Below are 25,581 nucleotides of genomic sequence, written 5' to 3' on the forward strand. Positions count from 1 at the left end.
ACAGAAAACCTTGTGTTGGAAATTATTAGATCCCTGGAAAGTAAGCGCACTATTTAGAGTAATGGAAATAAAAATGAATGCAGTACTACCTGTAACTTGTGCTCAGTGGTTTCACATGCAGAACACAATAGGTATGAGTGCTTGTCTGCAAATGAACAGTTTTACAAAATATTCAACACAATGATGAAGTGACAGATTTGTAAGGAAAATCTCAAGTCTGTACTTTTCATTTATTTATTTATTTTTTTGATTGTCTTTCTCACCAAGTTGTACTGACACTTTTTAGAGCCAAAGCTGGCTAATAAATACAATGAAATGTTAAAACGCACAATTGAATTTCAAATACAATACTCATCACAAAATGTGTGTGACCAGCAAACTTAATGTTCTGCTTCTGTAGGTCACAACTGACAAAAGCATGAGGTTACCTTTATAAAGAGATCAGAGGTGATGTGACCCCTTTAGGCGGCACTAGAGCTGCGGCAACATAACTTGCTTCAATAAATGAAATGCTTCTAAAGAAATGGCAATTTACTTACCTAGCATGTACGGGGTTTGTAATAGAGTCCGAACATGAGACTTTTGACTGTTCTAATTTATCATGTTGAAAATCAAACAACAACTTCACATTTGTTAATACTAAAAAAACATAGAATTTATATCCAGTGCTTAGGATGTGTATGAAAAAAACAGAAAGGTCTATGCATGAGGCTTTTATCCTGTGATGCAAGCAAAAACCAATGATCAGTTCCAGCATGTGAAGCTTTTCCAAGCAAAAACCGCCATATATGGTCATGAAGAGAAATGTGGAGTCAGAAGACATGTGAAACAGCAAACAGCTAAACAGAGCACCCAGAAATCACCCGAGGTCACAGGTGTTGAAAATGGAAACGTCTTCAAAATTGCAAAATGTGGTGAAAAGAGACAAAGGAAAAATATTATATGTCTTCAGAGAAAGAATGTGACATCTGAGTAAAATAGAGGAAAAAGCGAGCACACCCAGCATGGTGCTGACCACTGGGCCGCACCAAGAAGAAAGAGGAACATCTCGCTTCAGACTGTGGAAAAACTTGTGTGCTCTGACTGGGGTGGTTGACTGAGAAGCTGACTGAGAATTATGCACCTTTCATTTCCTCCATTCTTCTCTTAATAATTTACTTGTCTTCAAAATATACATGCAATGTAGAAAAAGGTACCCTTTTTGAAATAACAGATCTATTAAACCCATTTTTTGCAACTATATAAATTCTTTTTTTAAAACACAAGTTTGGTGTATCTTTACCACATGATGCTGAGAAGACATTTACAAATATTAACAGACTAATAAAAATAGTAACATTTTGTACACTTTGTACCGATTCAAAACGTAATTCAAAATACAGTGAAGGGATCAGGAATATTAGAAACTCTTTTCCTACAGTAGGCTTATTTTGGGGCTACTCATCCCCTTTCCTATGACGCTGAATGAACAGCGCTATAGGAACACTTTTAAGACTCATTATCTCTTAAAGTGTCTAAGCAGAAATGAAGCCAAAAATGTCATGCTATACCTTTAGCCAGATTGAAAGGGACACACTCAAATGATAAATGTTGGCGTTTGGTTACACCGTACTGCACTTCCTGCACAATGTGCTAAGTGTTTGGCCTCAAGGAACTATGGGCAACGTGGTTCATGAAAGCACCAATGCAGTGGAATTGAAGCACAGACGCCTTCAATGCTGCTCTTTAACTACAGCTCAAAGCTGGAGGGGCTGCCAGAGAGCGACACAAAGTGTGTGTGTGTGTGTGTGTGTGTGTGTGTGTGTGTGTGTGTGTGTGTGACTGAGCGAGTGTGATGAAAACATCCTCCCTGAGCTTTTCCTGTGATTGGCCAGGAGGGGAGCCAGCAGTTACAGAGTAGGAACTCATCAGATAGAAAAAGCTGATTGTATAAGACTTTTCTGCAGCATTGGAAGTTAAGACTACAACATCCCGAATGAATGTGAATGTAGGTTTGGCACATTTGAAGTAAATCTGTACAATGCCTGGGTACTTAATTACTTACTTAATAATAATAATAATAATAATAATAATAATAATAATAATAATGTGATATAAGGGATTTTTCTCCCTTTATTTCATTGACAGTCTGAAAAGTCCTACCACTCTTTTTGTATGAAAACAAACAAAACAAAAAAAAACACATTCACAAGCTGGCACATCATACCTGAGCTGGGATATTTAAAAAAAAAAAACTGTAATGTAATGTAAGCAGTTTGTCAGAAAAAAAAGATGTAGATGCACTGTATTCATAAGAAACAAAGGTAAGACTATAAGATTACAATAGCTAGGATTTATATTAAAACTTTTTAAATTTCAAGTTCCGACAGTCCAGAGTTTGTACAGGCAGTGACCTGTCAGAAAAAGTCTATAGAACAACAAACAAAAAGGAGAAAAAACAAGAAAAAGTAAATACATAATGATAAAAACTAAATCACTCCTTAAACATTTAAGACCAAATAGCTGTTGAAGACCAATTCCTGATACTTCAAAATCCATGCAAGCTCTTTACAAACCACACAGCAATGTGTCCGTCGCTCATTTCTTCTTTCTCTCATTTTTTCTTTTCTCGTCTAACTCTGATTTGCTCCTGTTAAGATTGTCAAAGTGTAGTTCATTGTGAGTTGGATGTCTGAATGTCTATTCCGTTTTCTTGGGTCACATTTTTCCCATCAGTTCTCTTCTTCAAGTGGACATGCATCAAGATACTGTCCAAGAACTTTCTGAGCATGTTCAGTGAGTTTGAATCCTGTCTGGCCATGCTCAATGCTCAATGAAAGTTTGCCTGAAGGTCTCTGTAATAAACTGTTTTTAAAAAGTTTTTCTGAGTATAGAGTGAGTTTTTTTATTCTCTTTTTACAACTTACACCCTGAGCACGCTCAGTTGGCACTGACAGCCTCCCGTGTCTCGTGGTCACTGCTATAGTCTGACTTGGGTTCATCCTCAAAGTCCTCATACATGTCCATGTCATCGTCTCCATTGGTGGGGTCACTGGGCAGATCCAAGGCTCCAACCCCACTGCCATTGCTGCCTCCGCCGCCGCCAGGCTCAGACTTCACTCTGTACGTGCTCTGAATGACAGGGATGGTAGGTTCTGGGCTGGCTGAGTTGCTGGAGCAGTCTGAGGTCAGGTGTGGGGATGGTGTGGCTGTCGTTGCCATTGTTATGGCACCTGGGTAAACGCCTACACCACCTGGGCTGTTGCCGAGAGGAATTGGTGGCTGAGGCCTGAGAAACAACGAAGAAGAGAAGGGTAAAAAAAGTAAGATATTAAACGGAAGTTCATTAATAGACAATAAACAACTCTGATATGCAACATAACATGAAATATGAATACATAAAATTTCATAGAAAAGAATAGACATTAAAACAAATAAAATTAAACTAGACTAAGAGTCAGCCATGTTAGCAGCAGCTGTGTTTTGAGCTAAATGCTCAGGTCAGCCTGCTAATAAGCTCACACTGACAATACTAACAATGCTAATGATGTTTTGCATGTTGACCATCTTAGTTTAGTGTGTTAGCATGATAAGAGTTGTTAATTAAATAATAAGCACAAAGTACTTGGGGCTAATTAATTTGGGGCTACAATTCATCCTGAAGGGATGCGAATGTGCGTACATAATTTCATGGTAATCCATAGTTGTTGAGACTTTTCACCACAAATGTCATCCTCATAGTGGCAGTAGAGGAAAATTCAAGGGTTCATTAAAGTCTGTAGGATTCATCCTCTTTGTACCATGAATGTCTGTACAAAATTGCATGGTAATCCACATAATAGTTTTGTAAGATATTGTAGAGCATGGCTAAAAAGACAAAGAAACAGGTTGCATATTTTTTTAAACAAAATTCAACTGCTTTGAACAAAATATGAATTCTAAGGCCACTTAAGTTAAACAGCAAAGCTTCTTATCTGGCCAGGCATGTCATAACGTGGAGCTCTCCATGCCAGCTCACAGCAGCATTGGTTAAATAATTGTTAAGATATAGATGGAATGAGGGTAAATACACATCACTCAAACAGGCCCTCCGGCTCCTGAAATGAGCCACATTAAGCAGGAAAATTGCTGTCACTTTTCTCACCTAACAGTTTTCCCTCCTCTGTTACCTGAAACAATTACCGCTGCGAGCTCTGACAGACTCATTTTCACATTAAATGCTGGTTGTGTACTGGCTCCCAGTAGCTATTTGGTTTAGGTTTGATTGAAAGTCCAGGCCTGGAGAATCATAAGCTTTTCTTTTTTTTTTGCATTTGCTTGACCACACACAGTAAATGTGGCATTCAGCCCGTGACGTCTCGCTCTCGTTCTCGTTCTCTTCAAACATATGCTTACATTTCATATTCCACTATGTCTGTCTGTGTCCAATTTCACTGCCCGCAAGCGCCCAGCATTGTCCTAATTTAATAAATGACAAGCTATTAAAAATCGCTCCTATTCAATGCCGTGGCCTCTGGTAAATCCATTTCAAACACAAGCCACTGTGATGGCTTTAAACACATCCATGGCTGGTTCCTATTAAGACAATGCCACTGTTTTTCCCTTCGCTGCACTCTAAAAAGTATAATGCTCTTCAGTGAATGTTTAACAGGATTTGCAGATAGAACCAGGAGGTTCCAAGAAGAAATCTTTCATGAATGGTCCATAAACTCTGATGGTCACTTCACAAATCAATCAAATGGATGTAGTTAAGAATATTTCTTTTATATTCATAATGAGACACATTAAGACAAAATACTTTATATTTATATAGTGCTAAGAATCAATACAATTTCTTGTGAGATATCTGAATGAAATGCCCCCAAACTCCTTTATGAAACATAAACAAATGCTTTAGGCGTTTACATAGTGATGCTTTATCTTTTGTCTAGCTCATTCTTTGCTAAAATACAAATGACGCTCAGCGTAAATTGAACCAGGAAGACCATCTTTATGCTTCATTCGCTCATACACTCACTCTCTTCCCGCTTCTATGGGCATTCACTCTTCAGTTAAACCATAAAGATTTTGACACGATCTCCATCAGCCACTCACTGTCAAACTTTAATCTGCTGCTGTCAGCTGTCACTTCAGTGTGAAATCACTGTAACCCTCCTCCAACCCATTCACCTCAAGTTCATCATATCCAGGCCCAGGACGAGCTCATCAGAAGTTCAGACCTTCAGCATTTTCTTCATCCCATCACCACCAGTGTCTAGACTCCAATCAGGGGATCTATACCACTTAACGAATTCACCACCCCCTTTAAATACCATGATGTCACAATGGGGTCTAATTGTCAAAGGCTATTCACATTTTCCATATTCTCTGTGCACATGTAAATTGATTATTTGTTCACTCAGATGAAGTCTCTTCTGATTGCAATGTAATATACACATTCAAGCTGTGGTGGCTAGCAGGACGAAATGTTTAATATAGATTCAATGGAACTGAAAGGTCACAGCACTAAATTAGTCAAAGTCTTCTGGAGCGAGACACAGAGTCAAGGCTTGCGTGTCAATGCACAGTGACCCCTCTTAAGAAACATTCTAAGAAACTTCTAACATTGTATTTAATGTAATGATAGAGAAAAGTATGTTGGACAAGCTATCTGTGAAAATATACCTTATTATTACAAAGTGTTGTTTTAGCATAAATAATTCCATTGCAAGCTCTATGAGTGCAGTCACTGTATTGTAAACTGTCAGTTTGAGTTTGAACATAGCTACACATCTTCTTTGAGACCTTAACAACACAAAACTAGCTCCTGAACAGTACTGAGTAAAAGCTGAGGATGGCAACAATGGCTGAATCTCTTCACCACCTCCACCCCTACAATTTATTGTACAAATACAATAAAAAGATATTTAAAATCACTATTACTGCCATTTGAATGTCCTAACACAGAGCTTTAGATAGAAAGCTAATTGTATTGTTCAGGGACAACTTTTCTAGTAAAGCTGGTACTCACCCTACAAAGAACTGCCTCATCTCCTGACGTCGTGACCGCATCATCTGCTTGTACTCTCCAATGCGCAGCTTCTTGCCATCGATGATGCAGGTTCTCTTGGGCCGTGGCTTGTATTTGTAGTTGGGATATTTCTCCAAATGGATCTTGCTTAAGCGGGCCTGCTCCTCATAGTACGGCTGCTTCTCCTGGTTGGTCATGGATTTCCAGCGAGAGCCTGAAGCAAATGCATGAGATTTTATTTTTGTCTATTATAAAAGTTTTTGGTTTTCTTTTACTTAGCTTTGTCATACAACAAATATGTATGTGAGAAAACATTGTAGACTTGAGGGAGTAACAAAAATGAGAATTTTAGGCAGTGACAAAAAAGGTTTTTACATGTTTTTCTAAACTGTTTCAAAAATACTGGTTGAGCACAGAGTTTGTGATCAAATAAATGTAATGAGCCCTGCATCAGTGATTAATTCATACAAAAGAGTCATATAGCGCTGTAATATATTTACAATTACCAGCATTTCTGATGGTTTCTTAAGGTTAGACGTTGTCATGTGAACAGACACCATAGAATCTTTCACCAACGAGGCTGTTTAAAATCAGGAGTGGATTAAACTCTGCTCCTTCTTGGCTCAAGAAGAATGATACATTGTGTACTTCTCATTTTCCCCGGTAAAATGACCTTCTGAACAAGTGGACAGGGCCATTACCGCAGGAACGCAGCACATCTGCGAAGCACTCTGACAACTGATTATACACACTCTGTCTCGCTTCTCTGTTTATCAAGGTTTATCACAAACTAGTCTTGTACTTTTGTGACACAGGAAACAGAGAGGAGTTTTTTAAGCCTGCCACCCACTCCCTTAAGTCCAGCTGTGTTATTATGTTGGAGAGACATGCATTGTACACATGCAGTCCTAGACACATACACAGTGGAGAGTACACTTTAAATTCTGCTTTTTGTTCTTATATTGCCACAGTGGCTTGACAAATTACTGGGAAATAATTTCTGACTGCTTCCTGCCAACAGGATCATATTATTCATATTTGACTGTAAACATGGCTTTTAATGAAGTGATTTAACTAAAAAAAAAAATATATCTGACTTAAATTTAGATTCTCTCAGTGAACTTTTGCACAAATGATACATCATATAAATGCAGGAAGAATTTTGTCAAACACAAAAGACCCCTTTATCATAACTCATTCAAAGCTCCAAGTCAGGAACACAGGCCCACCTAAGAAAAAGCAATTTGTTCATGTTGCTCAGGAGGAGCATTTATATTCAGCGACCCTCAAGCTCACTGGGGCCTGCAGTGGACAGTGGAGGTCTTAAGAACATTTCACGAACAACCGTTATGCTCAGCACCATGTGAATGGCTATCTGTGTCGAGGAGGTTAGTATCAACACTGCGACTTTTCGCATCCATCACATTAGTCTGGCTGACACAGTGGAGCTCTGTGTGTGAAGTGTTTCACGTTTTTAAAACACACTAGTCCTTCTCATAGTCAGCAGCCTGCTGGTAAGAAAACCTGTGAACTGTAGAAAATAGTGGCAGGGTAACCTAATAAGTGAAGATGCTAACCTAAAAACTGTCAAATATGCTCTCTGTCTTTGAACAAGATAGTGGGAGGAGGCAACACCACTTTTGTAGCCACAAATAGTTTTTTGTTCATGAGGTGTGTGTGTGCATCATGCACAACATATAATTGTCATTATTTTTGTATTTCTTACTAATTTTCACAACAAAATACACAGAAAGACTGGCTTAAACTGATTTTCAGTCTGATTTTATGTCCCAACCCATCCAAAAGGTGATATAAAAGAAAATGATTGCTGTAGTTTATAGTAAATGAGTGGTGGCAAGAGCAGCTCAGAAAATGCTTCCAGTAAAGCTGATTATACATGGGACAACTTTTTGAGTAATGTTTCTGGGCAATGTTGCCGAGCAATATTTATCAGGCACTTTCCCACAGAGAATGCGCAACACACTTCTGTCATGGGCAAGTTTTTAGATCCTCCAAACAGAATCCTAGCAGACGATCACGTGACAGGCTTGGCGATTGAAGAAAAAAATCAAACAAGGTGGCGGCATCTCAATGGCAGTGGAGCCGTCTTTTTACGCCGCTAAGTTGTCATGTGTGTGTTTGAAAATGCTGATCCCTCTTGTTTTATATAACGAGGTGCTCAAGCGGCCACAGATCGCCCCGCCCACCGGGATTTTTCCGGTGTTGCTGGTGGTAAGTCCAACTATGTTTTGAACGGATAGTGGTGGGGCAGGGCGCGGGGGAATTACTGTAGTAATCTTTACTCCCACACTGCGCTTGTAAATCATTTTTTCAGTACGCAGGTATCTATTTTAAGGGGCATATGCGACTAAATTGGTCGCATTGTAGAGCCCAAAAAACTTCTAGCATTTTGAAAGCTGACACATAAAAAGAAAAAGATGAAATGTATGTATGTTATTGAATTAATATATGCAATAATTATGGCAAACTAACCAGAGTTTTGTGCTTTACTTGAAACTTCCTTAACAAAAAGAACTGCTGAAGCCAAGATAACAGTCACAGCTTCAGTTTTCATCCCTGCAGTGTTTCCCTGGCAATAGATTTGCGCCTCTGACTGCCAACTGTCCATTGCCCTAATTAGTTGCCCTGTGTCTTGGTTGCCCATTGATGGCAACATTGCTCTAAAAGTTGCTCTGTGTATCATCAGCTTAAGAGTAGGTCTAGATAAAAATAGGGGCACATGCAAATAAGCTGCTGATTTGCTGCCCACATCTTTCTAGGTAACTACAAAGAGGTAATTCATATAGATAATTGTCTGAATTTTTGTATTATTAGTATTTTGTATTTTTTATTTTTTTCATTTCTCTAATATTTGACACAAACACTGATACAATATATAAAAATAAAATAAACCAAAAATAATTCACCCCAACTACATTATCAGAAGGAGATAAGCATTGTTGAAATCCACCAGAAGCAGAAAAGTAATGTTAGGTTTACTATTTAACTCTCTCTCCTGCCAAAAATGAATCTATAAAATCTCACCTAGGATCTTACTGATGTTAGAGTTGTGCATGTCAGGGAAGGTTTGCAGGATCTTCCTCCGTTCGTCTTTGGCCCACACCATGAAGGCGTTCATTGGCCTCTTGATGTGGGGCTCCGTGCTGTTTCTGCCCCGCGCTTCTCTGAACACTCGTGCCTCTGTCATATTATTCCCTGTGTGATACAAAGGAATGACATTCTCTATATGTCTGTCATTGACACATTCATCTTCAACTTTCACACTTCAATTGCAGCGATAAGGATGAGCCCTTCCTGTTTGTGTCTTCACCCCTAAGGCCCCCTTGCCTTCTTGGGAGAGGATGTATAACAAACGTATAACAAATGTCTGACGGGGGTCTTGCTGGGATGCCCTCAACATGCTTACACAAACACACATGAACTATACACACCACAGTCAGTTTGCTTCCGCCTGATAGTATCTCAGTGCCTATGCTCTTGTGTTTACTCCTCTGACTCTAAACTAAACCACAATGAGCACTCCTTAACTCCTCATTGCCTATAAACAGTGGTGCCTTATAAGTAACAGGTGGGTTGGGAGAAAAAAAACACTGTAACACCAAGTCAGTGTCATTAGACTACATTCAGAAAAGGTTGTGGTTTTAGTATTTTATGCAACAGTATCTGCTAACTGTATGGAATACACAGTACATGAAGTCAATTAATTATGATTCATTAAAAATGTGAGATTTTTCATTTGCAGTAAACTTCATTGACCATTAACTACAACAGACTTGTTGCCTGTCTTTGCCTGCTTTTGTTTGCATACTTGTACTGGGTGGGATCTTGTGTCACAAACACTCTTTGTGGAAAAAAGGAGGGGAATTCATCCTCTTGTCATTTACTGGCCGAAATAATAACAGTGTAAAATTATTCACAAGCGTAAAATGTTGACATTGAACACATTGTTTATCTGTTAAGGGTGTCCTTCACCAGAGCCTTTTGAAGAGCACAATAAATATTTGTATTTGCTGAGTACCTGCATGTTCTGGCTTTCTAGAAGATTTCCTCTTCCTTATTGTGGAGTTCTGAGATGCAAGACCCCCAGAAGTAGGGCCTCTTATATGTGAGGCCCACAGAGGTGGGCAGAAGTGTCACTGGTATCAATTTAGTCTGAACAGGATGTGACTGCTTCTAGACTCTGCTTCTCAAAACCCTAGCAACTCCTTCCTTTTATATCCTTCTAGCCTTATACGTACTATCATGTCTTTTGTGCATCTGCATATAGTTCTGAATTATTATAAATCAAAAATGGGGAGTGCAATAGTCAGAAAAGAAGGCAAAACTAAACAAATTCAACAAACCAAAAGGAGGGTGCTTGAAAATGAGAAGAAAGGGAAGAATAATAAGGCAAAAAAACAGCAAAAGATCTTACCATCCAGATCTTCTGGTCTTGTCAGGTCAATGACTCGATGGACCATCTTCCCAGCATCCTCCCCGAGCTTCCCCAGGTGCTGGCTCAGCGTCTCATAGTGCAGCCGCTCCTGCAACACAAGAAAAAATATGAAGGGTTATTTGAAGCAAGCTGCAAATATGATGTAGCATGACATCATGCATGTCAAGTCATTGTTATTTATATTGCCCAATATCACAAATCACAAATTGCCTCTAGGAGTTATACACACTCTGCCCTTGGACCTTCAATGCTGAAGTATGAGAAATGTGACACGAGCTGCCAAAAAATTAATGCTTTTAAGTTTTCAATTCCTATTCAACTCTTTATTATTATTATTATTTAATGTCTGGATCAAGTCAATGTGTATGCCTGGCATGTTTCACTAGGGATGACTTTGATGGTAAAAACAATAAAACTAATTGCTGGCTTGAGTTGGCATGGATGATCGTCCAGCACAGCCCCCGAAACTGGGCAGTTTATTTTGATGCAGCTTCACTCTGAGAGAAATGAGTCATGATGGTGGTTATATGACAAGCTAATAGAAAAGTCATAGCCCTATGCTAATCATCAGGGTCTTCCCCAACCTCCCATCAGTCTGCCTTCTGCCTGCCACTCCACTTCTGAGACAAATAACTTCTACAAGCAGTTTGCCTTGGGTCCTTCCAGCTAAAATTACCCCACCACGCTCCCAAACTGCGGTGGAAAACATAGAACACTCCGCACAGCTACCGCACATCTCCATTCCTCCTCTCCTCCCCTCTCCACTCTTCTCCCCGGCCTTCCCTCCCTTCCACCTTCCCTCTCAACTCTCCTCCTTTTTCTGGTGACAGAGGCATTTTGTTTGACGCAAGGAATGGTTGCCGGGTGAAGTCATGCCGCGGTAGCCGCTGGCAGAGTTGGTGGAACTTAGGGGCCAGCGTGTATGTGTACGTGTGTGTGTGTGTGTGTGTGTGTGTGTGTGTGTGTGTGTGTTTATAGACGAGGAGTCTGCGCGGGCCAATGTCAGCACTACGGCAGGACTGTAATCAGGCCCACCACAGAACATGTGCCTGGGCAGTGCCATGCTCACCGCAGGAAGCAACCGCCTAACAAAGGACTAAAGAAAAGACAGAAAGAGAGAGAGACAGAGAGATAGAGAGAGCAAAAGGAAGAGGACTGGAATGGAAAATGAAAGCCTCAAGTCCACTGTAATGTTCTTTTTAAGCTTGAAGTCCTAAACAATAGCCTGGGGGAAAGCGGGCATTGCTCGTGTTGATGCTTTCAGACATCTAGAAGTCAACGTTTGGTGCTCTAACACTAAAAGTTATCGCAGATTAATTCTGCAGTTCTTAAAATGACGCTAAACATGACTGCATTACAACATTTTGCTGAGATGCTCTGTATCATTATTAGGTGTGCTTCAGAGCATGATAGTTAGAGATGAATAAATGTTCCTGGTAAATGGGAGGAGGCCAATGGAAAACTAATGCACAGTTGAATTAGGGTTTTGGAAAATGGACTAGGACAGCATCAATAGAGGCAGACTGATCCAAAATACAGATTAACAGCAGACCTGGGTCAAAATTTGCAAATACTCCATGCGGTTGGTCTACTTTTGGTCTACTTGAAAGTGCAAATGCAATAAGGAGTTGTCTTTGCTTTGTTTAGTCAAGATTGAAATAGGTTTGGCCTGTGTGCCTGTAGGTTTGATACTGGACTGCTGCCTTTTGGAGCTGCATAACAAACGTTTTTTGTCAATTTTCATTGTGTATACTACTGTATAGTGGTCCTCTTAATGCTTTATTTGTCTTCTTATTCTTCATCACAGAGAGATTAACTTGTTAAAAACAGTCTATTTCAGAGGTTTTCAAGTCCTGATGCTCAGGCATTTACAGTGAAGAAAAAACACATTTTTCAGAAAAACAAAAATCTTTATCTGACTTTATCTGAATGTTCAGTGTTTTATTTTACCCAGGTCTGAGTTTGAGCAAAAAGAGTGGCGCTTGACTTCAAAGCAGAAGAAGAGTTGACCAACAACTTAATTAATTAAACACAATAAAGGACATGTGCAGGGGAAACAATTAATTTAACCAAGTGGGTGATTTAGATTGACAAATTTCAAATTTAATTACAAAACCAGTCGGAAAGAGGAGACCAGCATACAGTTGAAAACAATGAATCCATGCAAACAAAAGTGTACTAAAGTACCACAGAAACAAATCACATCTGTGCCGACACAGTATGTTTAACACACTATTGCTTCCACTGGGTCTACAGCCCAGTATTGCTGCTGAATGTATATTTCTAAATTTAAGAGGCACCCGACTCTTTTTGTTCCGCCTGGTCTCTCCTCTTCTTGGCGTTTGCGTCTCTCTACTGTTGCTAGGGTAACGCTCCAAACACTGTTTTTTTATCCACACCGTATTGAGCTCATTACCACAGTTACAACTCGCCTACCGCCAGCACGGCGTGCCTCCAGCTGACCCGCAACCGTTTACTGTCTCCTCCCGGACCAATCAAGTTTGGCAACCTCCTTAGTCCCCCTCCTGGCATTCCCTCTCTCGTCCTATTTTCTTCATCTTTCTTTCTGTCTTTCCTTCTACAGACTTTTCTGTGTGCTGATAGAGCTGTCAGTCAGCCCTGTTCTGTTTTTTTCTCCTCTCCTCCTCCTGCTTTTCACCATTCCTCCTATTCATAGACCTTAACACCCCACTACCACCGCCACCAGCCCTCCCCCCTTGAGGCTCCAACCCCAAAGAAGTAGACACTCAACAGTCTATTTGCAGGTGCCAGACTCAGCTTTGTAGTATACATTATTATAATGTATATCATTCAGATTTCAAATCCAGCAACATTACGTCGACCTTTAATCAAGACTTGGAACTGTCTGAACTGCTGGTTTCACAGGCTCACTTCCTACAAAGACCAAATTCACCAGCAGAGCCAATGTAAACTTCTATACAACCATTTCTTGCCTTCTAGACTTATTCTGCTCTACCAATAGAAATTGCAAGCATGCCGACTGAATTTATTCAACAGGGAACAGACAAAAGACATTTCTCTATAATGGGCCACATTAAATTCAAGACTCTTAAGAATTTAGAAATCTGGTCAATTTCAAAACTGTACAAAAGTTAAGAATAAATACTTACTAACGTATGCAAAACATAGTCTGGGAGGAATGTGCATGTTCAATAAACAAAGGGTGAGGGTTATTAAATACTTTGTGTCAAACTTTGCAAGTTAAACTTTTAAGTATAAAAATGTACGTTTTATAAATAGTGTGATAAGGACAATTTAACTTAACTTCATTCTGACTTGATGGCAAATAGATTTTGTAATGAAGGGTAGTTGTATGAGCTTTAGTTACAACTTTCATTTATATTGTGTCCATTTGTTAAGATTAATTGCTTTCTTTTAATTTTGTGCAGTTATTTTCTAAATAGACAGAGCAAAATAAGTGTGGCTTTTTTAAATTTAAAATTCCAAAGTGTCCAAACTCTAAACCCACTTTTGTAAAGCTGCTGAGGGATCTGCTCACAGCTTTAGACGAATAAAGCAGTTTTCTGCCCCATATTTCACATGCCCTTCGGTCAACTTAACTATTAAATTGTGAGAGTATAGACACCAAAACAAATCCACATGTCCACATCATTTAGTGCTTGCAATTTAGAATCGGCTGTTGAGTGATTGTGTGCATACAAAGCATCATCTAAAGTGAGAAAACAGATCTTAGAGCGATAAAAACTGTTTTTCTTTCTTCTTATGTGGCCTGTAGATTTACCTGCACTCAGTCTGCCATCACCCACCATGTTCCCCTCCTATGGAAACAGGAAAAGTAGTCCTTTGTGGTTTGAAGCAGTGTATTATCATATTTCATGTAAACTTTACCAAGCTCTTGCGCAAAGCTGTCACACTTTTAAGATGCACAGACTTATAACTTCTACATGTTATCACTTTATATTCTAATAGGTTAGAGCTTGACTAAAAAACCTAAAAGACATGTCCCTTTTAGGGTTGATTTTGGTGTTTTCATCCGAAACATGTCAGCTGAGTAATGTGCCATTCTCTCAAAAACTTAGGGAGTGTTTTGTGGCTGTTTAGTTGAAAAACAAGTACACACAGGCTTTTACGCACACACACACACACACGCACACAAACATACATGTACACACTCACACAGTTATACACAGTGGCTATTTCAGTGAGCTTTGGCAGCCGCAGGCCAGCTGGAAGCAACGTAAGCGTAAGGTGATACTCAACAATGCCACTAACTGGCCAGGCCTCTCGTCTGTACACCAGCTATAATGACATTAACATGGCCAAGGCCAGTGCAGAGCCAGGACACACACGCACACACACACACACACACACACACACACACACACACACAAAGGAGCCCCGGATCACTTTCAGCTCTTAAGGAAATGTATATGTAGTCTATGCTTGAAATGAATGCTGTGGGACAAAAATACCCAAACAGAAAGTGAAATAAACACAAACACATGCACTCAGACGTCACTGCAATGACTCCCTCCCTGAATCGAATCAGCAACAAATAGCTCAACATCCAGTATTACACTGAGATACCATTTACAGCAGTTGTCTCTTTCCCTCCAAAGAAGCAAAATGTGCTGTGTTAGTACAATGTCATAAAACAAAAAGGCTTGGGCAGAGCTTCAAAGTTTTTAAATGGGAGGATTTGAGTAACACATTTCAACGAACAGAAAACAACACACAAATCCAAGGTAAAGAAAAAGAGCTGGACTTGTTGCCTCCCGAGGTGGAGCGGGTGAGTCACACTCTCAGTATCCAGCAAGTTCCATCCATGAATTGTTTAAGACAGAGCAAAGCCTTTGAGCGCTTTAGAAAAAAAAAAACACATGAAAAAAGTCTCCGTCCCAAAGAAAAAATTATGTATTTAAAGCTAAGAGAAAGAGTCTTTCAGCTGCTGTTGTTAGGTAACGAATAACAAGCTGACAACAAACATCAAGACCTGCTGTCGTCCTCGAACCGGAAACAATTACTTTGAGACTTTCCAAATGAGCTTTTTATTAGGAGGCATGGAGCTATAAACCAAATTACTGCATTGCTTTGGTTTTGTTCTTATAAAGTTGGAAAATATAGAGCTTAAGAGGCATGTAGGACTCTCCCTGCAATACACTCACCTTAATCTGTGATTTAACTTTGTGCAAAAAGTGCTCTTTTAAGCACAAACTTTTCCCCGGACCTGCAGCAGACAACTCACATTAAGTCTTAATAAACAATTTATTAGTATACGCTGTTGTATAATTTATGTTTATGAGTTTCTCAGTGTTTACTAGCATAATGACTGATAATAAAATCAACTTGGGAATGAGGATATGTACAGCAGAGATATATTTTGCCAGATTTTGGATGTTTTCCTCCTGAAGATGCGAGGCAAACAAGTCCAAAAAATTCAAAACAGCCTATCCTTGGAGTGCACCAATCATGACCTACTTGGGGTTGGTGGGTTCAAAGTCTCCACCCCTAAAATATTCATGAGTTCCTCTGCTCCTCCGTCTCCTCATCCTTGCAAGCAACATGGGATCAATTGCGCAGGAGATCTGGTCTAATCATGTTCCCTATTTTCCTGAATGTCTGATCCCTGAAATCTGTGATTGGCTGATCAGACTGATTGAAGATGTTTTGGAATATGGATTTCCCTCTGGATATGAGATCCTGGTACAAAGGGCCTGTCTTCCTCAGCCCAAGAGGGAGAGATGAGCGGGGGAAGAGGTGAGCATGGAGGGGGGAGGTACCTTCCCAGAGAAGGGCCCTTTAATTGGGCTAAAACCCAGAGGCCGGGATCCCCCCTCCAGGGCAAGTGGAGAGCTGGACTCCATTATACACACAACGGACACACACACACTAATGTTAACACCATCTCTTCTCCAAAAAAACACCCACTCAGTCTCAGTCAAAGCATGCACGCACACACACACACACACACACACGCCAAAACCATCACTTGTCATTGGCCCAGCTGCACCCTCTTCAAAGCTGTTGGCTTCTGGGTGGCCGTGGAGATGAGAGAAGAAAAGAGAAGTCCTCAAGAGCTGCAGCCCGAGCCAAACAACACCAAATATCATCCATGAATATTCTTCAGACTCATGCACGAGCTGAGCAGAAACCTTGAACACTCGGCAAATGAAATACTGGAGAAAATATATAAATATAACACAGGAGCAAGGAGTTTGGAGATCTGTGTGCCTCTGTGTGTGTGTGTGTGTGTGTGTGCAAAGGAGTAAAAAATCATAAAAATAAGAATCATTTATTATGAGCAACATACATACATGAGGACATAAGTATCATACGTTAATACACTTATAAAGTGTCCCCTTTTACAGTATTAAATTACTGAAGTAGTAAACATGTAAAGAGCATCTTATAATTTTACCTGGTCCAGGTGGAGCTACTTTGAGCTTCTTTAATACAGTGTTGAGTGCTTTAATCCTTAATATGCATGCTATTTTAAAAGCTGATGTGTATGTTTTGCATGTGAAATCCTAATCCTGAAAGTAAACAGTCCAGAATTATGTCTTCACATGAAAGGAAATGCCTTTGAAAACTGCATCTAGACCATGTTATTGTTGAAAACCTTATCAGTAACGCATGTCTGTGCATCTTCTTCTTATCTTCGTATCACTTGTAAATGGACTGATTTTCTTTTTGATAGCATCAACGACCACAACTGTGAAACTTCTGCCTGACCACACGTGATCTGTCTGTCACTCTAACCTTGTTGCCGTTGTTGAGGGTCATGCTGCTGAGTGCAGACAGTTTGGCCTCCAGACTCTGGTGTCCAGGCTGCTGCTGCTGATGGTGGTGGAGCTGCTCCCTCTGTATCTGCTCCCTCATGCTCCTGGCCTCTTGGATGGCTTTCATAACTGCATCCTGGTCCCCAAACAGCGCCGTAGAGTTAAGGCTGGATAGGATGTCTTTATAGGAGAGAGGGACAATTGTCTGTCACTTTGACTGGCATGACAGGAAAGGAAGGCAAAGAGTGTGTGCCTTCAATAAGGAAGGCCAGGGTTCATCTCAGTCTTCCTCTAAAGATGATTGTAATTTATCTTTTCATCAGCTTCAAGTATTAATGACTAAATAGGAAAGAAAATTAAGTTTAAGTAAAAAAAAAAATCTTAGTTCTCAAAAACAACCCTGCAACTGTTTGAATACAAATGTTGTTAAGTTATGATTAGCATACACATGTATGTGACATCACTTCAAACTACTGAGAAGAGGACAGAGAACAGACACAAATAAAGAAATCTATCCATCCATCCATCGTCAACCGTCAAACGTGCAGGGTCGCAGGGGGGCTGAAGCCAATCCCAGCTGACATCGGGTGCATGGCAGGGTACACCCTGGACAGGTCGCCAGTCCATCGCAGGGCCAAATAAAGAAATCTCTTATGTAAAATAAGAAAACTGGTGCCAACTTTGGAGGGAATATGTTAATGTCGGACCATATCACTCATACTAAAGCTGAGAATATAGGTTATCCAGGGCTTTTAGGCATAAATCCCTTAACTTAACCAAGTAGTTTTTAAGGTATACAGACTTACTGAAATAAAAATGTTATGTTATCGTCTGAATCCATATGCAGTCTTTACAAAACAAATACCAGAAAATGTTCCTTGTGACCTGTCACAAAACTTCTGTATGGTACCATTGTAAAATAGCAACAACATTTGAAATTTGAACTATGCTTTTATGCTCCAAGTATGCAGTTTTTCATCTGCATGGCAACTGGTTTCTAACTTTTGATGTGCAAATATTCGTTATTTGTTGGTTTTGACAAACCAGAGAGTTTGAGTCACATGCTGTTGAACCACAACTTTACCTGAAGAACCCAGTTTGGAGCATGTATGTGATTTCATGTTCCTTCATAAACACTACCGAGCACTGAAAACAAAGTGCAAGGACTGAAAACCAATAATTACGAAAGGCTGCATACAAATTCCTCTGAAATACTATTTAAACATCTATATAAAAAAAATTTTTTATTTCAAATCTCTTACATACTCGCCACACGTTGCGAAAGTTGTTTTCCAATCCACTTGTGTTTAAACATGACAGACCCTCCCCCTTGTTTATGTGCCGTGCTTCACACTTTTGAAGCCAATGCACATTTGAAGAATAAGGGAAAAAAATAAATAAAAGGATGCTAAGTTTCCGTCGCCCTCCTCGTTTAATTAGCAGACAAGTAGGAAGCACTGTATGCTTGGGTGGCCGTTAAAATGGGCAAAAAATAACTTTGCAGGGAACACAAGCATTGCGTCCTCAAAGCCACTCCAGAGGAACTGGCGAAATTGTTTTCTGGGGGGATATAATGAGAGGGTTTAGATTGGCCTTAATAACAGATAGCAGAGGTAGGGGCATAAAAGGTCTAGCGCGGGCAGACAATGATGTGAGGAAGCTCTTAAAAACCAAATAACGTGTGCTGGGTTTCACTGTTTCCGCTGCCGGGGTTTTCATTGGGGCTAAATACAGGGCTTTGGACTCCTGTAAAACACAAACACACATGCAAATACACACACACAGGTCTTCTCGTGGGGTTGAGGTGTCTGCAGTCTATCAGGCACATGCGACGCTGCTTGGTTTGTCTGTGTGTGGTGGGGAGAAGGGAGGTGTTTGGGTGGGTGATGTTTTTGTTTTTCCAGTTGACGGGAAGGCACAGTTTTACACTGGAGAGAGAATGTGTTTGCTCTGTATGGTTATACAGTACAGATGTGAACAATACCATGGTGTGTGAAAGTGTATGAGTGTTTGTTTGTGGGAGAGAGCATGTATGTGTAGAGTGTTAGTGTTTCCCCTTAGAATTTTTTGGCATGGTGAAGCAGCATTTAGACCATGTGATTCTGATTGAACATGTCAGTAAAGCCAGTGCTAATGTACTTCTTTTAGGCAGAGTAACAGTGCCGCTAGGCTAGGTGGCCCATAAAGTCTACCAAGTGGTAAAGGCAACACTGGTGTTAAAGTGCATACGTGTTTGTTACCTACCCAGAGAGGTGTTTCTGCCCATGTTGGCGATGGGGCTTGGGACGCGGCCCTTGCCCATGCCTGTAGGGCTGGTCTTGTTTCCAGAGAACAGACTCTGTGTTGGGGACGTCGGAGAGCGAAGAGGGTCACTTGTCTTGGGTCTGGCTGAGAGGTTCAATGGCTGTGTGGATCCTTCCTCCTGTTAATATAATCAACGCAACAAGTTTTTTTAAAAAAGATTTTTGGAGGTGGGGTTTGTGTAGTGACAGCTGCAGTGATAGACAGCAAAGGTGGGAGAGAGAGGGGATGAAATGCAGCAAAGGGCCCCGGGTGGTAATGAACCCAATCCGCTAAGGACTCAGCCTTAATGGTGTGCTCTCGGGGTGTCGTGATTTTAGTTAAAATTTAGTTTTTTTCCTACTGGGGTGGATCTCTTGAATTCATTTTGTGACCCCTTGTGAGGGTCAGAGCACCCAGGTTAAGAACCACAGGCTTAAAGCAAATTTGGTTGTCAAAAAATATCTTTTGTCAACCAAATTTGCTTTAAGTCAAAAGATATCTTTTGTCAACCAAACACCACCTTCATCTATTGTCTTAAGGATGGTTATAAAATAAGTTGCCTCATTAGCCCACACCACATTCAGTGTGTTAAAATTTAGTTTTGAAGGATTCCAATAGCGACATGTTTTCTAGACAGAAACCTACAATGTCTATCTATAGGCACAGTATCTTCCAAGCAATGGTTAGTTTGCCAATATGATTATTGTTAAATACACTACTTCCAGAGACGCTTTGGATAGTGTGACACAGACACTATATAAAAAGCAATATTTTGGAGAAACTAAAGAAAATGTTTCTGCTGTGAAAATGGGTCACCTTTGGAAGGGCAATTGACTGAATTGAAGCTAACCACAGCTTCTGATTTTCAATTTTGTCCAAAGTATCCCTTTAAGTGCTTAAGTGATGCTCCCACTGACTGATGATCAGTCATCCCTATCAAGTTTTTGCTCTTCAATAAATGAATTCCATTGCTAACCTTTGTGAACCTGACAGGGAAAAAAAGTTTCAGTGTACCTTCTTCTCTAAACAATGGCACCTTTGTTTGTGTGATTTATCTATTTCTAATCAAAGTTCACAATCCCTGCAAAAGGAAAAGTGGTGACAAGAAGAAAACTCCGGCACGTCAACACAGCCTGACTGATTCTTGTGTTGGCAGCAACGTTTAATAAACACGGATCTAATTTGCAGCTGAGCTTCAGTTGAGCGAAGTGTTGTGAAGGAAAAGAGTTTAGGGGGGGGGGATGCGGGTGGCATGCCAAAGTGCGGGGTGGGCTGACAATGTGCGGGGGTTAGCGGAGGGTGGGGAGTTTGGAGGGCACAGCACTACTGTTTGAGTGCGGTGAGCTCTGACGCCGGTCTATTGTGACGCCGGTTGCAGCTGTGCCCCACACACACATATGGCTTCCATTACTGCCTCGTCGTCGAGTAACGATGAGGCATACGCTCTCTCCAGTGAAGGGGTCTGGGCTCCTGCCAAACAGCAGCCAGTGCCAGTGTCAGTTTGTAAGCGTGTTCGTGTGTTTGTGTGTGTGTGTGTGTGTGTGTGTGTGTATCGGTGTGTGACTTTTAAATAAGCTTTTCTAATTGCCATTGAAGAGTCCTGGGCCATGCAGAGATAGTTGTTTCAACAACTTCCAAATTTCCAGCCTCTCACTTTTACTTGCACTGATCATCATCATTACTATTCTTGTGTGTTTTCCTATCATACATATTCTGAAGTCACTCTTTCCTTTGTCTTATTATGTTGTCTGTTACTTTGTTACTTTAGACATCATAGAGACGCTGTTTTATTCCAATACATGTCCCTTATACATTCCTCTTATTTACAATTTCTTCAATATAGTCAATTTTCTCCATGGTACTGTTGTCTTCACATACTGCTTGTATGTACATCAAGCCATCTCCTGAATTGCAACATCATCAATCACAAATGTGTCCACCTGGCTCTTGAAAAATCCTATTGAATCATTTAAACAAATTTTTCACGTAAACCATTTTACAACATTCGCAACAATGGACTCACCTTGATCTGAGTGACAGGACTGGATGCTCGCTTTTCAGTCTTCACGGCGGAGGGGGAAAGGGGACCGGAGGAGTTCGGAACCTGTGGGTGGGGCGTCATCTTTGCTCCTGGTGAGATCTGCATGCTTGCCAGCTGGGCAGCATACAGCTGCTGCAAAAAAGGAAGAAACCAGCAAAACCGACAGGCTATTAACATCGCTCGCCAGCAGCTAGTCAGTGGCTTTCCTCTTTCATTCTCTCTCATCTTTTCTTGTGCCCCCCCTCCCCCGATCCTGTTGCGAGTTATTTTGCTGTATCCTCTCTTTGGTGCTGCTCGCATCTTCTGAGGTTTGATGGGTGTGTGTCTGAGTGTGCCAAGCACACAGAGAACTCATATGGAAACAAATGTGCGTGTACACACACACCTAGTTGTAAAGTTGACATGAGTGTCCCACACAAATGGAAGATTTGTTTGAGAGGGTAAGTATTTATCAGGGAGGGATTCCAGAAAAACGTTTTTATTTTAAATTATCTACAATCCATCTCAGACACTTATTCTTTTAACAGATGCTGGGAGCAGCTTGTATATCGATTTGCATCTAGAAATAAACTCAGACAATAGCTAAAGAAACTTTGAATACTTTACCTGAATCCTCCTTAACTTTAATTTTGACTATCTACAAAATTTATGTCACTTGGTTCTGTGAAAATATGAGAATGTAAGAATGGAAATTAGCTTTTTAGACAATGCTTGGCTCAGTGTTGGTAACAATATAAGGCTGGTTTCCTTTATTTTTCAAAAAACAACGTGAACCACAATGGAAATAAGCCACATGGCTGTTTTTATCATCCTGACTATTTAACCTTTTTTTCTTTGCTTTCACAGCAGAGCTGTAACTTTAAATAAATAGTCAAATAAAATCTAATCAAATTAGGATTAAAAAACAATACTTGAGACTAATTTTGTCACACATGGTTATTCCTTCAGACAATTGAGGTTCTTCACTTACTTTAATCCCAAAGACAATAGTGGACAATCATGTTTAAGTAAGTGTAGTCATACATATTACACCAGCATCAGTCCATTGAAAAACACTTGAAAATAGAGTAAAAAATAATAGAAAACATAAAAAAAAGACTTGGAAAGTATAAGACATCTGCCTTCAGGTCTGGATAAAAACATTTAATGTAGCAAAAAAAAATTTACAGATTTTCCATCCAACAAAAATCAAAGAGTCAAATACTCGGCCCACAGTCCAGGGTCTTCTAAATCAAAGCTAGCTGGCCAGACAAACCGCTGCCTGTAACCACTGTCAACCCCTGTCTAAATGCATTGGAGTGCGAGTGCTGGAGTATCAAAGAGCCTGTCCTCAGGAAAACCACCCAGACGTGGCTGGCCTTCACTACAGCTCCCTCCTCTCTGTCTTTCTTTTCTGTTTTCCTGCTTTCCTCTCATTTTTCATTACTCTCACCTCATCTATATTCTCCCCCTTCTTCTATGTTTCTGTCTTTCTTTTGTCCTCCTCCTTTTGATCTCCATCTTACTCTCGCCCTCTCTCTGTTTTGTTCCAAAATCACTCTTTATATCTTCTCCCCCATCTCCATCTCTGTTTTTTTCTCTCTGTTTTTGCACTCTGCCCCCTCAGCCTAAACGGCCCCCAGTGTTGTGAGATCTGATTTCCCTGTAGTCAAAACTGCAAAGCCTCCTGGGACCAGAGATCCAAAAGTAAAGAGTTTGCAATAGAAAAAGAGAGAGAGAGGGATAGAGAGTGTTTCGCTGCAGACACACGAGACCACCGTCGCTTCACCGACGAAGCACCAGATTCAGCGGTTGGGGCCAGAGAAATTGGCTGGCCGTCTTTCCACTTCTCTCGGAGCGATATTAAACACAAACAGAAGGGGCCTCACCGTTGAAACAAAGCCCTGATGTCACGCCGCTTATTTTCCTTGGAAGCCACCAGGAGTGCTCGGGCCAACCCTTGGCGATATGAGATCCCAGTAAGAATGTGCCTTGAATGGCTGGTGGTGAGGCCTCTCGTGTCAATCAAGCCGACCGCAGAGTTACTTCTGGTGATGCCTGATATTCTTACAGCTCTAAGGGGAGCGGGGCTGGGGCAGACACACGAGTCTTTGAGGTAAAACACACAGTTAGGATCTCACACCCCTGCCTGCACAAATGCACACACACAGGGTATGGTGTGCAAACACACCCTATGCTATTGAGCTGTTAACAGCAATTCTGTCAGCAATTCCAAATAAGAAGAGGGAACTGTTGAACAAACAAAAGACTGAGAATAAGAGCTTTCTTTCTGTTTCTTAAAGACTCTTTGTGATTGATTGGTGACTGGGGAGGCCAATGTGCAGCGTAAACAACCCCAACTAGAGCTCTCTCAACCCCCAAGGGAAGACAATGCCGCAATTTCCTAAATTACAAATTGACAAAGAGGGCCTCGAACCACGCCACAGCAGTCCAGACTATCTGACTGGCCTTAATTTAGACTGCTAATTTGACTAAAATCCAAATGATTTGTCTGTCATTTTTGATCCTCCTAATCATCAGGATTTTTATTAGCCTTGGCCAAATTTGGCATAATCCTTAAGAAAGCAGAGGAAAGGTGATAGTCTGGATAGCAATGTCTGGACTGTAGCCTGCCAACAACCTCCTACTTGCACAGACTGGCCTGTCCCATTAGGACTGAGTGGAGAATCCCTTTAGCTGGCCTCTCTTAGTGTCGAGCAGCTATTGATCTCAGGAGTACACAAAACAAATGAGGTTTTGTCTTTTTCAGCAGGTTTCCAGGGGGTGGAGGAGGAGGAAGAGGGTGAAATGGATCAACTGCCACTGAGCTTGCCCACACAGAGGACAGAGTTTAAAATATTGCACTGGGAGGGTTTGCTATGTCCAAGACAGTGAAAGAGATACGCAGAGAGGCAGGCTACACAAAGACAACCATTATGTCACTTCCAGTTCTCTTTTATGGAACAGATGCTTCATTTTTTCACTCAAGACAAACCAAATCTGATTGCCTTCTAATCATTGTCCTCATTTTATTACAAAGAAAGCCATTCTAGCCTAATCACTGTATGTTGGCAGTGGGGCAGAAATCATGACTCTGGGGCACAGAAGTTTGTTCCTCATCATCGTCTCCATGCCTCAGACACAGAAACAGAAATAGAGCATAGAGACAGACACAGGGAGATGTCTTATGATTTCAACAAGAATGTCTGCTAAGCAACTGTATTTCACTCCCATTAGCCACGACAATGAGGCCTTTCTTCAGCAGGAATCCACTGTTTGTGAAGGGGTCTACTCCGAGGCTCTGGAAACAATTGGCCCGATCAAGTTCCCACGCCGATTGCACGGCATTTGTGCTATCAAAATTGTTAGGTCACGTCATGATGGGTCAAGCACAACCGGGCAGCTTTTGCCAAATATTTCTGTTGTCTTACTTTTGATTTGACAGGTTTCTTCAACTGATTGAGGCATAAAACAAATATCTATTATTGCTGTTACTTTCCAAACTTTTACTTTCTTCAATGATTTGGAGATACAGTAACCTATTGTAGCTTGTGCAGGTTTATTTTCACTGCCTGAGAATATGCCCTTTCTCCATGCTAGCTTATGCCTGCTTGACCATCAGTGCCAGCCAGCTGTCAGAAGGCGTGCTATGGGGCAGAACTATGAAGAATCTGGAGGGGTCAGGCTGCAACATCTGTCTATCCTGTACAGAGCACAGATCTGGCATTAAAAGGGTTTGATGCCAGCTGGTGTGTACTTGACTACAGTATGTAGCAGAGGAATTGCTAACGTAGAACTAACATGGTGTAATTGTGTATTTACAATGATTTTTTATAGGCTAATGCACAGTTTCACACACTGGAGTTAAAGCCATTGTGAAGTTAAACGTAGCTACAATAACACTAAAAACACTCATTAAAGATACTATAATATTTTAAACAAGCAACACATTCTATTGATCACAAATGATGATTAGTGACTCATTAATGCATGCAACTACATAAATTAAATTGACCTCACTCTATAATGCACATTCTGTATTGTATACTAAAAGTGCTTGTCTGAAACATTT

The 25,581-nt window shown here is 40.7% G+C and overlaps 1 protein-coding gene across 4 annotated transcripts in view; it reads right to left on the reverse strand.

Moving 5' to 3' along the window:
- Positions 1-220: 220 nt before the first annotated feature.
- The window catches only part of LOC123961866 (transcription factor SOX-6-like), a 110,203-nt gene continuing 84,842 nt past the window's right edge, over positions 221-25,581 (reverse strand). For 3 of the 4 annotated variants that reach the window (XM_046037632.1, XM_046037633.1, XM_046037634.1), the window contains exons 10-16: positions 21,513-21,662; positions 19,451-19,628; positions 17,187-17,386; positions 10,425-10,533; positions 9,035-9,205; positions 5,990-6,203; positions 221-3,268 (exon numbers count right to left, since the gene is read on the reverse strand). In XM_046037632.1, the coding sequence (XP_045893588.1) occupies positions 2,920-3,268; positions 5,990-6,203; positions 9,035-9,205; positions 10,425-10,533; positions 17,187-17,386; positions 19,451-19,628; positions 21,513-21,662 (1,371 nt within the window). In that variant the 3' untranslated portion in view covers positions 221-2,919. The remainder of the gene's footprint in view (positions 3,269-5,989; positions 6,204-9,034; positions 9,206-10,424; positions 10,534-17,186; positions 17,387-19,450; positions 19,629-21,512; positions 21,663-25,581) is intronic. The other variant, XM_046037635.1, reaches the window with a different exon arrangement.

The sequence above is a fragment of the Micropterus dolomieu genome, linkage group LG22, assembly GCF_021292245.1.
Source record: "Micropterus dolomieu isolate WLL.071019.BEF.003 ecotype Adirondacks linkage group LG22, ASM2129224v1, whole genome shotgun sequence".
In the NCBI taxonomy this organism is placed as follows: domain Eukaryota; kingdom Metazoa; phylum Chordata; class Actinopteri; order Centrarchiformes; family Centrarchidae; genus Micropterus; species Micropterus dolomieu.